General features: G+C 42.3%; 3 protein-coding genes across 12 annotated transcripts in view; 1 reads left to right on the forward strand and 2 right to left on the reverse strand.

Annotated features, from left to right (window-relative positions):
- Positions 1-92: 92 nt before the first annotated feature.
- Positions 93-5,027, reverse strand: trnt1 (tRNA nucleotidyl transferase, CCA-adding, 1). Its single transcript, XM_085776383.1, has 8 exons — positions 4,884-5,027; positions 4,580-4,709; positions 3,789-3,982; positions 3,517-3,655; positions 3,219-3,345; positions 2,902-3,095; positions 2,019-2,272; positions 93-952 (listed from the first exon to the last, which is right to left on the reverse strand). Exons 2-8 carry the CDS (start codon positions 4,707-4,709, stop codon positions 707-709), a joined length of 1,284 nt encoding a protein of 427 aa, XP_085632509.1. The 5' UTR covers positions 4,884-5,027; the 3' UTR covers positions 93-706.
- A 277-nt stretch (positions 5,028-5,304) lies between these two features.
- arl6ip5a (ADP-ribosylation factor-like 6 interacting protein 5a) lies at positions 5,305-8,898 on the forward strand. Its single transcript, XM_085776401.1, has 3 exons — positions 5,305-5,569; positions 7,600-7,817; positions 8,144-8,898. Exons 1-3 carry the CDS (start codon positions 5,391-5,393, stop codon positions 8,317-8,319), a joined length of 573 nt encoding a protein of 190 aa, XP_085632527.1. The 5' UTR covers positions 5,305-5,390; the 3' UTR covers positions 8,320-8,898.
- A 3,618-nt stretch (positions 8,899-12,516) lies between these two features.
- frmd4ba (FERM domain containing 4Ba) overlaps positions 12,517-15,628 on the reverse strand; it is a 42,059-nt gene continuing 38,947 nt past the window's right edge. For 5 of the 10 annotated variants that reach the window (XM_085776395.1, XM_085776397.1, XM_085776393.1 and 2 more), the window contains 3 exons: positions 15,332-15,464; positions 14,691-14,948; positions 12,517-13,675 (listed from right to left, as the gene is read on the reverse strand). In XM_085776395.1, the coding sequence (XP_085632521.1) occupies position 13,675; positions 14,691-14,948; positions 15,332-15,464 (392 nt within the window). In that variant the 3' untranslated portion in view covers positions 12,517-13,674. Of the gene's footprint in view, positions 13,676-14,161; positions 14,310-14,689; positions 14,949-15,331; positions 15,465-15,628 lie in introns of those variants that run through there. The other 5 variants (XM_085776399.1, XM_085776398.1, XM_085776394.1 and 2 more) reach the window with 4 other exon arrangements.

Consider the following 15,628-nt stretch of genomic DNA (forward strand, 5'->3'; position numbering starts at 1 on the left):
CTGATTGGTGTGTTAATTTCTCGCAGCTCTTGCCAAACACAGAACAGTGAAGGGGATTTACACATAAGTGAAATTAACCTCAAGCAAAAGAGTCATGGTGTAAGTGCCTTTAATTAAAAAAAAGAAGAAGAAAAAAGAAATAACTTCACTCAAGAAATTATATATTACTGCAGTTACACAACCACCTTTTTGTTTTGCATCACTGTTTTGACAAATGAAAATAATCATTTTTTAGCACAACTATTTTATTCACAGATTCTTACCTCTGTGTTTAATCAAACCTGCCCAACTGGTGAAACGGTGATAAAGACTTAAACTGGCTAGGCGTCACTATAGTGTCGGCCATTTATTCTGAAGACCTTAACATAAGCAGCAGGGCTCTGTAATACCACATAGTGAAATCTGCTGCCACTGTCCATTAGCCATCCTGTCACTAAGTGGCAGCTGTGACGTTGGGAGCATATTGTGTGCGATCTCTTTAACTTTACATGAAGATGCAGATTAACAGAAGAAGCCCTGGGGTAATTTAGAATGAAATTACACATTCATCAATGGGTATGCATGTGTCAGTTCTTGTAGCATCCTCTTGTCAACAATACATGTCAGTGTGCTGGATCGATCCCTGCGAGCGGCAGTTACACCGTCGATTGTCCCCACACTTATTGTCTATTGTCGTCTGACACAAAACACCTGCTTTTCTTTTCACTTAAGATTTCACGTAACTGAGCAGTTCATCTTTGTCCATCTGATAATGACTTTTCTTCCAGATGTCACGGAGTTTCTGTAAGGTAGCACCTATCTCTTTGCCTGTTGTCACACCCAACCTCCTCAGATCGTGCCCACTGACGGGGAAGCGAGGGATGGACCACCTGCTGAGCTCCGCCAACAGCTTCTTCTCACCTTGATACTTCAGCAGCTCACATACTTTAGTCTGAGTATCCAGCTCCCGGCTCTAGAAAGACACAACATGAGTGTTTTTAGATCCAAGTATCTTCTCTGACAGCAAAACAATAAGCAACAATCGAAGGCTGAATGAGAATAAAAACTCTGCAGGTGTTACTGATTGAAGCAGATCGGGTGTGATTTGAGGAGACATAATTATTGTCTCGCAAATAAAAGAAAACCAACATGCAGTTGTCTTCAGATTTTAATACTACTCTGTTTGGTTCAGAGAAATGCTTGACATTATATTGTTTTCTTTGACAATTATAAACCAGTTAGAAGAAAACAAACAACAGCAAATCCCCAGAAATGAACACAACTCTTTTAATGACTCCCAGCACCTACAGCAAATGGCCATATATTCTTTGGTTTGCTTATTTTCTCTTTTCCTCTTCTGTTACAAATAGTGACTTAATATGATCCTATTTTAATCCTTTCAAATCCCCCTTTGAATCTACTGTAATTGTTGTCTGAAGTTTAAGTTTTGTGAAAAAAAAAGAAGCACTAAAGTGAAACTTAAACTGAAATACTTCATGTAAGTGATTGCTGACGGAAAATAGGACTATTTAGGACTTATATTAACAAAAACATTCCACTGATATCTGCTTTAAACTACAATGACCATCATAATCCAAGCTTAGTTTGATTACAAACTTGTCCTTGAATGATAGAATACAGCAGGGAAGTAACTGAGAAGTTAGGATTTGGGGTGCACAAAGAAATTAAAATCATTTCTATGGTTGATTATTGTATTAATTAATTAATTACATATAAATTATGATTTGATAATTTTCCTGCATTTTCCTGCTTTACTAAATAATGACAACCTTAAAATGAACTTTAACCAGCAGCCACACATGTCTGCCCATTCAGCTATAAAATAACCTAAATTTATTTTCCTAGAACATGGTCTGTACATTCCACTCTGAATGCCCAAAGCATCATCAATGAATGCTCAAAGCATCATCAATGAACACATTGTCCCAGTATTACTCCCTCAGCCTTTTCTTTGTTTATAACAAATATAAATAACGGACATTTTATTTATGAATTAACTGGAGGAGACTAAAACTTACGTCAATGATGAAGTCAGTGAAGGGCTTGAGGCTGTCTGGCTCATCTTTGCACTTGTGGAGTTCTCGTCTGTATTTGACCAGGAACAGAGCCAGAGTCTTCTCCTCCTTGGACACTTTCAGCCGGATGTCCATCTTTTCCACCTCCTCTGGGCATTGGAAGAGAGGCGCCAGGACGGTCATGGGTTTGGGAGAGTGGTCTTTGACGTTCTGCCACACTCGCTTCATCTCATCAACATCGCCATCTGGAGGTAAACCTGAGCAGGTACAGGGACATCAGGGATGAGCAACAGAGCAGAACAAAAAAAAACAAAAAACAAGAAAAAAATTGTAATTACACTGATAACACGTCTGAAACACTTCTTACCAAATGACCTGTCATAGGTTTAACAATCAAAGGTCATTGGATAATCTGTCCAGTGCAGACTAATAGCAGGGTTCACATCAAACCCCATTTCATGTTTTGAAGGGAAACTGTTCCCTTTTTAAAAATTTTTTTTTTTTATAAACTCTTGACACCATTGATCCTTTTCACTAATGCAGGTACAAATCACTTCATGGTAGTCATTATTTGCTATGGCCGACCATTTTCAAGAACCATGAAAAACATTGTGTTGCAACATTTGGTAACATTTCTACAGAACTGGGTCGTTGGAGGATCAACATTTTGTTTTTGAGCGGAGGGTAACGTAATTTATGTGTACATGTTTCTCCACCAAACATTTTACCAAATAGAGGTTTACACAAAGAACCACTCCATAGATTTTAGTTCAAAGGCAACAACATTTATATAATCTCTTTTGTGGTTCTAGCAGACAGGCTGCTCTGGTGGTCCACAAGTGACCTCTTGTGGTCTGTTAGTAAATCACATTTGTGCCCCTCTCACCTATGTACTGGGACAGTTCCAGCTCGTACATCAGCTGCAGCAGATGAGCAGCATGGTTACCAACCACCATCTTTTTTATTTCCACCCAGATCCGTTCTCCTGATACTGCTGCCAGTCCGCGGCCATTTTCCCTGATGGCGGTCAGTGTCTCAGGCTCGTGGTCGTCCGGCTCCGAGGCCACCCTGCCATAGAACCTGGGGTGAAATGGGACGCTAAAGGTCAATATGCCTTCGAATCAAACAAATAAAGATGGTTTTATTTCACGTTTTGCATTGCACATGAACTGGGTAAGATGAAAATTAAATGAAACAGTCCACCTGAAATATCTCAATATTCTCAGGTAGTCCTCTTGGATTCTGTGCTCAGCACTACCGACAAACCGAACTTTTCGGTTTTTCAGGTCTTCATATCCTTTAAAATAGTCGTATAATGTGCCATCAAGACCTATAAAGTTAGAAGAAAACATGGTGAGGAATGTAACACGTAACAAACTGTAGCAAATTAACTGCACATGGATTAACACAGTATGCATTGCCATAACATTAGTACACACAGAGATAAGTCATAATGATTAAACAACTTTAATTTGATTCCATGAACTACAAAGACAGTTACCTAGAAACATGGAGTTGATGGTGAGGTCTCTCCGCTCAGCGTCTTTCAGCCAGTCAGTGGTGAACTCCACCTCTGCGTGACGTCCATCTGTCTGAACGTCCACTCTCAGTGTGGTCACCTCAAAGTTCTCATTGTGTAGCTGTACATATATAAAAAAAAGAATAACAAAGAAAAGACATTAGATAAGAGTTACATCTGGCTGGTCCAGGCATTAACATCTTTCAATCAATACCTATGACAATCAGATTGATTTGCTGTGGAACAAGTCTTACCCGTGCTGTAATGGTCCCATGCTTCTCTCCTTTATTGTTGATCATCCTGATGCCAGCTTTCTGGAACATCTGCTTCATCTCCTCTGGAGTTGCTGTTGTGGCAAAGTCCACATCCTCCGGCCGCTTGCCAGACAGCAGATCACGCACAGCACCTCCAGCTATCCTCAGCTCATGCTGGTGCTTCTCAAACACCTCTGCAGAGACCAAACACACAGAGTAAGGAGATGAATAAATGCCAGAGGAAAGCTGGCTGATAACAAAGGTTAGTGTATTTCCATGATGATGGATTCATTTGTCACATAAACACATTTCAGTCATTTCTGTTCATTTATATTCTAACTGTATTTCACTACAACAAGATTATTTCTGCCTTCAGGGAAACTTTGGGAATGTGTTTTTAGGCTTATGATCAGTGCTGGTTACAGATGCAAAGCGTTGTTTAGGGTTAGGTAGTACTTAGGAGACAATAAAGGCTCATCTTATATTTTTTTGGCTGATCAGATCATGAGGATGAAATTGGCATAGGGACTTTTGATAAAGCCTGTATTTATTTATTTTTTAAAGGCTCACCAGTATCCCAACATTATAGAAGAGTAACATTTAAGAGATGAAGTAACCCCTAAAAATCATTAGCTTTTAGATATGCCCATGCCTGATACTGACTTTTTGGGTCCACTATATTGCAGATTGGCTTGTACTAAGAACAAACTAAATATATCTGTCTGTTAGAAACAGGGAAGGAAGAGCCCAGTTCTGAGTGACCACGGCAGTCAGGTGTCTGTGCGTCTCACCTGCTAGTCCAGTCAGTCCATCAGTGAACAGAGACTGAAACTCGCTGGTCTTCAGCTGCATAGTGTAGAGACTCCTCCAATAGAAACCTGTTCTACCAATCACACGAGGGCTCAATATTCTGCTCCACATCTGTACAAAAAGTTAAAAAAGGAATCAAACAAACGTGTATTTTATGCCTGCCGCCGGGTGCCTGTCCACTCCACATACATCGAGCTAGCTAACGGTGTGTTCACGTTAAGTTGTACGTTTCTTATACATAAAAAAAAACCCGCGGGCAACAGCGGCATGTTAATGTATACGTACCAGATATCTGAGAGAGAGGTGACGGCAACTCAAACAGAAGAGTTTACGAACACACCGTGTAGTTTCTATCACCTCATTATGTCACTCTGCCATCAGCCATGAAGCGATACAGGAAGACTTTTCAATAACACGCGGCTGCTGACCAATAGCGTGAGGATACGTCACACTCAGGAGGCGGGGTTTAAAGGCTTAAGCTACGCGTTAGCCTCTCGCGAGATTTCTGCGTGGTGGCTCCAGGTGGTTTTCTGGTTGTTTTCGTGCTGTTTCAGACTCTTTGTGTGAGATAGACACATGACATGAACATCTAACACTGAGACAAAACTTAATTCATAACGTAAGTGAAGGGTTTGTGGCATTGTGATTGTTCGGCTCGCCGTTACACGCTACGTTACACGTAGCTTCTCGCGAGATTTTGCCGTGGCAGTGCTTCAGGTGGTTTTTCAGCAGGTTTTCAGGCTGGTTCTGTGTGTGTGCTCCTGTCACATCAGCGACCAAGTAAAGAGGCAAATGGCCAAAGTGGAGCTGACGCCGCTCAGACCGTGGGACGACTTCTTCCCCGGCTCGGACAGATTCGCTAAACCAGATGTGAAAGATTTGGCGAGATGGAACAACAGAGTTATCAGCAACCTGCTTTATTACCAGACAAATTATCTGGCTTTAGCCGTCGCTGTTTTCCTAATTGTCGGGTAAGTAAAGTTGCACACAGTAACGTAAGTCGTGACATCAATACAGCGGCTGTGTAATGTGTAGTCACGTTTTCTGGTGTACTTATCCGCTGCCTTGTTTGAGTAACCTGGGTGTAGCCTACTTCAAAAGGGTTTAGGCAGGATGTAGGCTGCTTAAGAATTGAAAGATATTGTGCCAGCTGTCATGTGAGGCTCTGTTAGTGCTCCTTTCACTTCTATCTACAGGAAACTAAAGTTAAAGAGCCTCTCCTGCAAGAATATGTCATTTAAAAGACATGTCATGAGAAGAATTGAATCACAAATAAACATATTATTATTTTCTGCATTCTATGATTCATCACTGCAACCAGCGATGAATCAGGCCTATGTGATTTCCACATAGGCCTCAAGTACAAGCACATCCCCAGCACAGACCACTGCAGTGCAGTCTGCTTGAAGAACCAGTTTATCATCTGATAACTCCATAGAAGGCAGATTCAGGTCAGGGAACAAGAGGTCAAGCCTTTAGTTTATGAAATATCTTGGCTTTAAGTTGGTACTTTGTGTCAACTTCAGTCTGGCTTACTAAAAATAGTGGTGCCCTGCACACTGAGCTGTGATGACAAATTGTTGCTATGGTCTCGAAGCCTACTTAAGCCATTTGTCTAGTAGTCAGCTGTTGCATTGCAGATAGCACAGTTGTGAGGAAACAGTAGCCTCATCTGCTGAATCAGAGATAAAACCCAGTGTGAGGTATTTCCCTGAGCAAGTCAATCCTGAATCATGATAACCAAAGCAAACCAACAAGATTGAACTTTGACACATTTACAGCACCGTTTACCCTTTTCTTAAAATTGCATTCATCCAGTGTGGAAACAGCTCAACCATATTTCCACATTTGCATGGACCGGATTTGCAATATCAGATGTTTTGGTCACAGGAAACTTATTAAAACCACACAGAATAGCCTCAAACACAAAGATTGTCTAATAAGTATCGATTCATGCAAAGGTAGCTGGGTTCAGAACTTTTACTGACTTTATTTCCAAATAACAGACCATTAGATGATTTTCACACCTGTTTTTTCTTTTTATTTTATTTTTTTGTACTCGCAAAGATTTTTGTGCAGGATTAGACTCAGTAAACAGACTTTGGACTGGATGGCAGCGGTGTAACAAAGGAGTTTACGTGAAAAGAATTTAAAGGTCCTCCTTAAAAATATTTGTGTATATTTGTGCAAAAATTATATCAGTATTTGTGGCCAATATACTGTTGAAAGTGAAAATGTTTTTATGAACTCAATGAAATGATTCCAAACACATAAAGTCTTATTTTCTTAAAGTTTTTTCTACTCTGTGAGAGCAGTTTATTCAGGATCACCACACTGAAGCCTAGTTAGCCTGAGTAAACCAAGGTGTGAGACAGATGCTTGGCCTCTCGCTGAGGTCATTACTTGACATCACTGTGGACGTGACCGGGCCTGATTTGTCACAGAGCTTTTCAATGCAACATGTCCGGCCAGGGGAAAAAAAACAGCAGGTGAAAGGGATGGAAACTCTGACGACTAATCTCTTGGTCAACATGTAAAAATTTCCCCTTCGTAATTTCCCAGAGCCAAACTGTTGCTGTTAAATTCCCTGTTTTATTTGAGGATCCATTCAAAATGTAACAATTTCAGGTCACTACCACAGTAGATAAAGGAAATCAGAAGTCTGTCATTTTAGAAGTTTGGAGAATGTTTAATATTTTTCCTGCAAAATAGAACATTTCCTACATAATTACATAATTTCATGTAGATTTGACTTACAAAAATGTACTTTTTGTGTATTTAGATCTTATATAGATAAGAATAACTACAGAAAATAGTGCTTAGTCTCTATTTTCTGTAGTTATTCTCCTCTATATGAGTTTTGTTGTTGTACAAACCGCCTCCGAACACTTGGTGGAGCCAGTGACCACACATACGGGCTCATGCCTATGTGCTCCAGTTTTATGAGAACAGTTTTAAAGTGACACGGTGCTCTCTGATGTCCCATGATGCCTCCCTGCAGGTTCCTGAACCCTCTGGGGATGTTCACAGCCATGTCCGTGGTGTCGGGTGTCTTCCTGGGTTCAGTCTGGGCCGGAGAGAACAGAGCCATGATCAACAACTTTAAGCGGCAGAATCCCACCGCGTTCGTGATCGCCGTCATGGTCGCCAGCTACATTGTGATTTCTATGATGGGCAGTGTCATGGTGTTCATGTATGCCATCACTTTACCTCTGGCTTGTAAGTTCAAGATAATAACGTGGGAAAGTCACATTTTAATTTGAATCCATAACCGATACATAATGTTAACATATATACTTATTACTGCAATATAATTTTTATGGAGACTAAGGTTGAATTTAATATCTGCTCCTTTTATTACTCTATAAATGTCTTTTTAGAGTATATTGACCTGTGCATTTCAGTTTTAAAATATGTTGTTTCAGAATCAATGAAACATGTTTTTCAGGTTCTCAGCAACTGATTCTGACTTGAACACAAGTTTATGGATTTGTTTTTGCCAAACATTGACAACATTGTCTTTTTTTTCTCATCTGCCTTCTCAGTGGTATTTGCACATGCTTCGTTTCGCCTCCGCAACATGAAGAATAAACTGGAGAACAAGATAGAAGGCGCCGGACTGAAGAGGTCACCGATGGGCATTTTGCTGGAGGCTCTGGGTCAGCAAGAGGAAAACCTTCAAAAGATCCAGAGCTTTTTGGAGGGAAAACTGAAGGAGTGATTGGACACACATGTTCATCTTTTGGCCAAAGATCATGACTTTTGCATCCCTCAGTCTAAAACCTTTTTAACAGTTGTTTCACAGACAGTGTGTTTGCCAGCGTGGGTGTGTGTGTGTGTGTGTGTGTTTTGAAAAGAAGGTTTTGTTATCTGAAGGGGTTTATCTTTACCTCAGGGTTATCTGTCACTCCACCAAGAACTTGTCAGGGCACTTTTCTCAAAACAGCGGTGAGGGCATCTCATGCACTGCCTCACATCTCTGCTATGCAATGTCTTCAGTGTTGAACGCAGCTTTAGACTCCTTCGGTCTTTGGTACGAAATCTGTCTTTAATAATGAGTCTCAGAAAAGACCGTCGGTCCTGCCAGTTTACGCTCAACTAAAAAATTTCGAAAGCAATGTGTTGCCTTTTAACAAAGAATAAAAAGTGCACGCTCAACAAACGCCATTGCCAAGATAACTCCAAAAGGCTGGATCGTGTGCTCACATAAAATGTAACAGTCTACCGAAGTACACGTTTGACTTGCAACCAACCAACCTTATGTTCATGCAAATAAAAAGAGTCAAGACAAAAGAGAAAACTTTGTCTCCAGCTCCGAGCAGCCTTTGATTCTAAACTCTGAGTCAGATCAGTGTATTTAAAGTGAACACTTCAAAGGAGTGCAAGGTCTTGACCCGTGTCCATCAGTATTCCTCCTGCACCTCTGGCTGTTTAATCTTGACAATGCTCCCTATGTGATGGATTGGTTAACTTTGCTTTCCCCCTCACTTACGCCAATGCTAATCAATGGGCTGCAGTAGATTATAGTGCAGAGAGCTGAGCGTTGCAACAGAGACTGAGTGGATTCATCTGCAGTCATTCACCTCCAAATCTGAGTTAGTCGCTGCGTCAGCTACTCTGGATGCGTGCGTGTTTCTTTTTTTTTTCTTTTTTTTATTGGATTCCTTTTGAAATTGACTGCAGATAGCGAGAATCCATCTGGAACATTATGCTCTCTTATTTGCTTTTAAGTGGCAGTGTGTAAAGGGTGGGGGGAAACGTGAAGATAACAATGATGGCAATTAAAAAGTGTAATCACTTTAAATGTTCATGTTAACCCTTTGCTCTAAGAGTCACTTAAAATCCAGAATGTAGCACTTGACGTCCCACGTTTCCTCAGTAAGGAATGTGTGTTATTTTGGAGACGGCCCCTACAAGATGACCTCTGCACACTCAGGTGTAACCGTATTCCAGTAGCTCTCCGGTTTAACTCCAAGCTGCAAGGCCTCGCCCGTCTGTGCTGCAGCCGTGATTTATGGCCTCTCCCGCTGTGCATCATCTTCATCCATATTGTGCAACTTTTTGGAGGGGCGTGTACGCACACAAGCACTGGTGGCAATAAACTCAAGTACAGTCATGTTTTTGAGGCGGGGGCACAGTGGAGGTCCTTGTTCTTGCTGCTGCAGCTGCTGGGAGGATCTCCACCAACACGTGTGCTGCTGCTGCTGCTGCTGCTGCTGCTGCTGCTGCTGCTGCTGTTGTTGTTCACTGAACACTGAACAGGTGTGCGTCTTTGGTGTTTTCTCCTCAACAGACGTGTAATCCAGGAGAGGAAGCGCTGCAGTGCTGCAAAACAACACTTATTCCTTTCTTGGTGTTTTTTTTTGCGTGAATCAGAAACACTTGACTAACTTGTCATTTTGAAACAACCATAATTGCGTCCAGAGGTTGTCGTCACAGTGAACTCAGTGGATGTGACTGGAAAACAAACTGTTCTGGTGGCGGCAGCAACAACAACGACACTGTAACAATCTGCGTCTCTGTTTTGTTTCCACAACACAAAGACATTACGGAGAAGAATCGAGCAGTCAGGCACACTTTGACAACTAAACACGCTGCCTTCGGGTTGACCCCTGCACCCCCTCCCCTCCTCCTCCTCAGTTTGCCTGAGAGGCTTTGGCTTTTGGCCGGCTAAGCTGGTTAGCTAGCCTCATAATTCAGACAGACTGTCACTCAGCAGATCCGGCTGCTTGGACCTACACCACAGCTGATCATGTGACACATTAGTGGCGACCCGCCATGACCTTTGCGGTCTACCGTATCCTAATGTGAGCTTCCCATAGACACACACACTGCTGTTTTTTTCTGCCTCCTTGAGAGAAGGTCATCCATATTAGCCGATAAGGAAGACCGCAGTGCACGTGATCGATCAGCTAATCCAACTATCCAGCCTTCATAACTCGAGAGAGCCATCACTCTCTGTAACGAGGCACAGTGTGCTGATCCCAGGGATGATTTATTTAGTGACACCTATTGTATGTGCTCAAGGTTTGGGCATTGTTTTGAAAACTTGATACCTGTACCTGTTTCTGAACCAAGGCCCAATTAACATTTCTTGCAATACCCTACTTTGTGAAATGTGTGTTTTGTTTGGTTTTTCTTTTGGTGGAAAAAATTAAATAAACTGTATGCACAAACATGACAGTTTACTATTTAAATTGTCTCTTTTACACATCCAACAGATAAAGAACATTAGCCTTGATACAGAGTTCTCTCATTGTCCACCTGATGAATTTGAGTCTTATATTTCAAGGTCATTTTAGTCAACCCCTGGGGGGAAACATCTGGTCTTTGGCTGCTAAATGCTGCACTGTTCACTCACTGGGTGGTTTCAGTCTTTGTCTTGTGTTTGATGCTGGGCTGGTGGCCTACACAGTTTGTTCAGCCTGTTTGTCAGAGGCTTTTTTTTCCTCTTTTCTTTTCTTTTTGCTGAAAACAGCCGGTTACCACTAAAAATGAGGGTTTATTGTTTTGATCAGCTGAAACTAACATCAAAGTTGCAGGCAGATGAGATGAAAAATACCACATTTATCACCACAAGTGAGATTTGTAACACACACATTGTCCATATAAAAGTAATGTGTAGTGCAGTTGTACATTAAGAACCATCTGATCAAAGAAATGAAACCAGATTACAATGATCAGACATTTGATGCCAAGAATTTAGCCGTTTTTGATATTTGATATTCCAGGACCAAGCTACGGAGGAAGTTTAAAGATCCAGTCCTAATCTGCTCTCCATATTAGAGGAGTTTCGTCTGTTGTTGTTTGAAGGTACATAGAAGCTCATTGTTTATGTAGTGGAGTGTCAGCTGGAGCAGCCTCCCCTGATGTCTGGCTGCAGCTGGTGTGAGGCAGCGGAGGAACAGAGACAGAGGGAGACAGCTGGATGCAAAACACTCCCGTCCCTCTCACTGCCTCGGGTAAAATCCGAGAAGCTGGAAGAGACCTCCTCTCAACAAGCATAACACAGAGGAGCGCTGCGAGCAAGTAGGGCTGCTCCACTGCAGGCCTACACGAGGAAGCCACCAATGGCAGGATACACTTGTAGAGGTAGAAAATGTGGGGAAGGAAGGGAGGGAAATGAGGTGAAGGGTTATAGCGTAATCTGCAGAGGGGGGGTGGAGGCTCAGTACATGTGTAGAACAGACTTCTATAGCATGGATGCCTGCAGGGAGGGTTTGGTGCAATAAACACAGGCTTGTCATTCACAGGGAAGACAGGAGAAGAGGTTTTAGCCCGTGGAGGGTGTGACAGCTTTTAAAGACTGGTTTGGTCGGTTTATGGCTTAAGGACACAAAAAACCAGCTTGGCAGCACAGCGAGGCGGTGAGAAGGCACTGCAGAGTGACAGAGCTCTGCAGCAGGGGATCATTTCTGAAAACATCATTGATTCATAATTAGCTATCATCATCATGACTGATTGCAGCTCTGCTTTCATACTCGGAGGCTCAAAAAAGAAAGAAAGAAAAAAAAAACTGCAGTTTATCCACCACAGCTATCTTTTCCAACTCCACACTGTGTCCTTGAATACACCCCTGATAAGCAGTTTCTAAACCGTTTATATGTGGAGAATGCATTTATTGGTTCCAGTGGCCCAAGACCACCCTCATATCATAAGCTGTGGTGGCTCACTGGGTTCTTCAAAGCCACAGAACCTGAAGGAGACTTTGTGTTATGTAGCTGTGTGATATTTTTTTTTCAAAGTCCATTTCATTAATTGAACTGGCTCAACAGATGATCAGGTACTTAATTTAATGGATTTGGCTTTAAATCCTGCGTTCTCCTGCACTGAGGGGGATGAGATTTTCTTCCCTTTGACTGAATTATCTGAGAAGTTTTAAAGTCTATGTGATGTCCTTAATGAATCACACAAATGATTCAAATGCTGATTTTTTTTAATTCAAACAAACGCAATTGTACAAATGACTAAGAACCAGCTTAACAACAGTTGTTTACTATATATTACATGCTTTTCAAATACATAAAAATGCTCTAAAAAAGGGGGGCAGGGGGGAGAGACAGAACCAGTGTATTTACAATACCAACATTTACATACAGCTTCATTCTCTGAGAGAAATTGGGAGCACCAGTCCATGATTTCCAGCATGGATGAAATACCCATGTTAAAATAAAAATAATAAAAATCCACAAAAACTAAACTTGATTTTCTGTTCTCTTGCAGTGACTGATCAGATGTGGCAGTAATATTGAAGACGCTGACTTGGGGTAATACTCGAATGGTGTGATGTAGAAGTATTTGGCTCAAGTTTACTGTAAGTACTGACGGTGAGACAGAGTAAATTCTCTGTAAAACAACAAGAGATGCAGGAAGCACAGTTTGATTCAACTGGATCTGGTGCCTGGAGAACTTTCCATGAAGCAGTCATCTCTTCTTGACTCATTTTAATGAGTTTAATCCTTCATTTTGATAAATGAAATCCATCCTTGGCTGCTACCCTACCCTTCACACACACGTATGTAGAAGTGGCAGAGCAGGATGAGTCATTCTTGTTGTTCATTTCGGCTCAGATTCCTCTTACAGAGACAGTCCTAGTCCTTGGTTTGTGAAGTTGGCATCTCTACGGAGAAACACTGGAGCAGTTTAATCCACATTCCCTTTGGCTATACCACACGGTCCACAGCATGTCCTGGTATAGTTTCAGTGCACAAGTGCCATCACCACAAACACTCGCAATCCACACACGTAGACGCTCCCGTCGGGTTTTGTTATGATTTCAACACAAGGATGTGGGTCAGTTTGGCAACTGCGTCCATGACGACAGACGTTAAGTAGACTTCATTTTTTCGACGAACTGAATTCCACGTGAAGTTCCTTCATTCTTTGGATCCCCTTTTACAGAAAAAACAGGGAAGTGCAGTCTAAGGCACAATGACAACTTGTCAAGGTGAAAAATTCATACAGCACAATGACAGATAGGAAACTACACTATTGTTCCCGGTTTTGAGTCTTGCCAGTAAATCTGGTCTTCTGGGTCCATGTTAGTGTGCGTTTGGTCGTTGACGTCTAAGTAGGATCTGTAAAAAACACACAAGAGGAAAACAACATTAGACACATGGCTAACTGAACGTAATTTGTCCCTGATTAACCAAGAGTTTAGAATGAATTAACCCTGGGCAGCGATAATCCAACTCTGTGCCAAGATCAGGAGCTAAATTAAAAGTAGTGAACACATAAACAAACAGACATCAGGTCTTTCAGGCGTGTTAATGTTTCAAACCCAGGGTCAAACATTCTTGCCCAGCAAAACAGCAGATGCACACAAACAGATGCACAGCCTTCGAATGCAACAATGTTCAGGGGTCACATTTTCCCTCTGCCACACAAGTGCTCTCCCACCACCACAAGACACCCGAGAAAAACAACTAAAAAAAATCAGAAAGATTCAAATAGAATGATTTGGAGCTTTCTGTCAGTCCCTGCCACGTAGGTGTATATATAAAAAAAGACACATCACCGTCACCATGATAACCATGTGGGATAGTTTTACATTCTCATCTCACCCTTTCTTCTGTGCTGTGACTTTGATTATTGGGGGCAAGGGGTTAATTTTCCTGGTCAGTAGTATAGGCAACAGCACCACACATCTCTAAAGGCCCCGCAGGGCACGCCATCCTATCACAGCTCCGCCACTCAAACTCTGGGGGACATCTGCACATGAGAGGGGGCAAAGGTCAAGGGTGAATGACAGCACAAGGGCAGGGAGCATCTGCATGGGCCAGGGAAAAAAACAGCACACAGCACAGTAAAAATAAACTGAAAACAAAACTGGGCAGCAAAGGCACACTGCAGAGAAATGTGACCACTGGATGGCAATATGCTTGCTGGAGGAGCAAGTCGGGCAGGCATGTTTTTTTTTTTTGAAGAAGCCATGCAATTACCGTGTCATACGTGACGATGGACGATCAGTAAAAACATCTCAAAAATGCAAAGTTCAATTCAAGCAGATTTTGGAGTCACACTGCGGGCAAACTGCAAAAAAACTTTTTAAAAAAGCAAACGCACAGGCTCCAGCCGTCGCCGTTTACTTACTATGAGCTACCTTTCGCAAAGGACACCTTATTGAGCCTTTGCCCTCTGGAGGATTGTGGCTGCGCGGGGCTGGAGGCCACCTGTCTGACCCGACAGCCAGGGGAGTAGGAGGAGGAGGAGGAGGAGGGAAAGGAAGAGGAGGGCAGGGAGGAGGTGGAGGAGGAAGCTGAGGAGGAAGAGCTAGCGGGGAAAAAGGCACAGCGCCTCTGGCCGTCAGGACTGTGCCAGGAGCCCTTTAAAAGCTGGGAGGCGCCATATCTATAAGAGAGCAAGGGGCCGGTGGACAGTTAAGGAGAGGAGAACCATTCTTAAGCTCTGAGGGAGAAGTGACTGATGGCTGCTCAGATCCTATAATCCTACTGCGGAACCAGGCTGTCACTTCAAGAAGACACATGTTTGTGGATTGTGGTTTAATAATTTAAAGGAGAAAGTTGCAGAAAATGTTAAAACTGGTTACGCATTATTCCATACACGTGTTGTGCGTGAGGGATAACAAAACCAAACAGCAGCTTATATTCTCTGTAGCCATCCATTCCAGGTAATTAAACACTAGCACTTAGCTTTGGGATAAGGAGGATCAGGGAGTGGCTTACAGGATAAGGAGCTGAGTTGAGGCCAAGTTTTTTTTTTTTTTTTCTCACCTGCTGTGGGCGGAGTGGCTATAGGGGGCTGTGCTGTACGAGTAGGACGGCTGCGCTTGCACGGGCATGTCGTATTCCAACATACCACCACTCATGTGGCCGTGCCAGTTTCCAGTGGAGGCCACTGAGGTCACTGGAGAAAAAAACAAACATACAAGTTAGCCATGAGCTATCGACATGTAAAACTAGGGTAAACAATATAATGAGCCAGTGTGTTACACATGGTGTTGAGATCTAGGGGATCTAGGGGTAGGGGTATATAAGCTTTGGCTTCAACTTACACCCTTTCGGTTATAT

The sequence above is a fragment of the Trachurus japonicus genome, chromosome 5 (genome assembly GCF_045865225.1).
Source record: "Trachurus japonicus isolate A0001 chromosome 5, Traja_1.0".
In the NCBI taxonomy this organism is placed as follows: domain Eukaryota; kingdom Metazoa; phylum Chordata; class Actinopteri; order Carangiformes; family Carangidae; genus Trachurus; species Trachurus japonicus.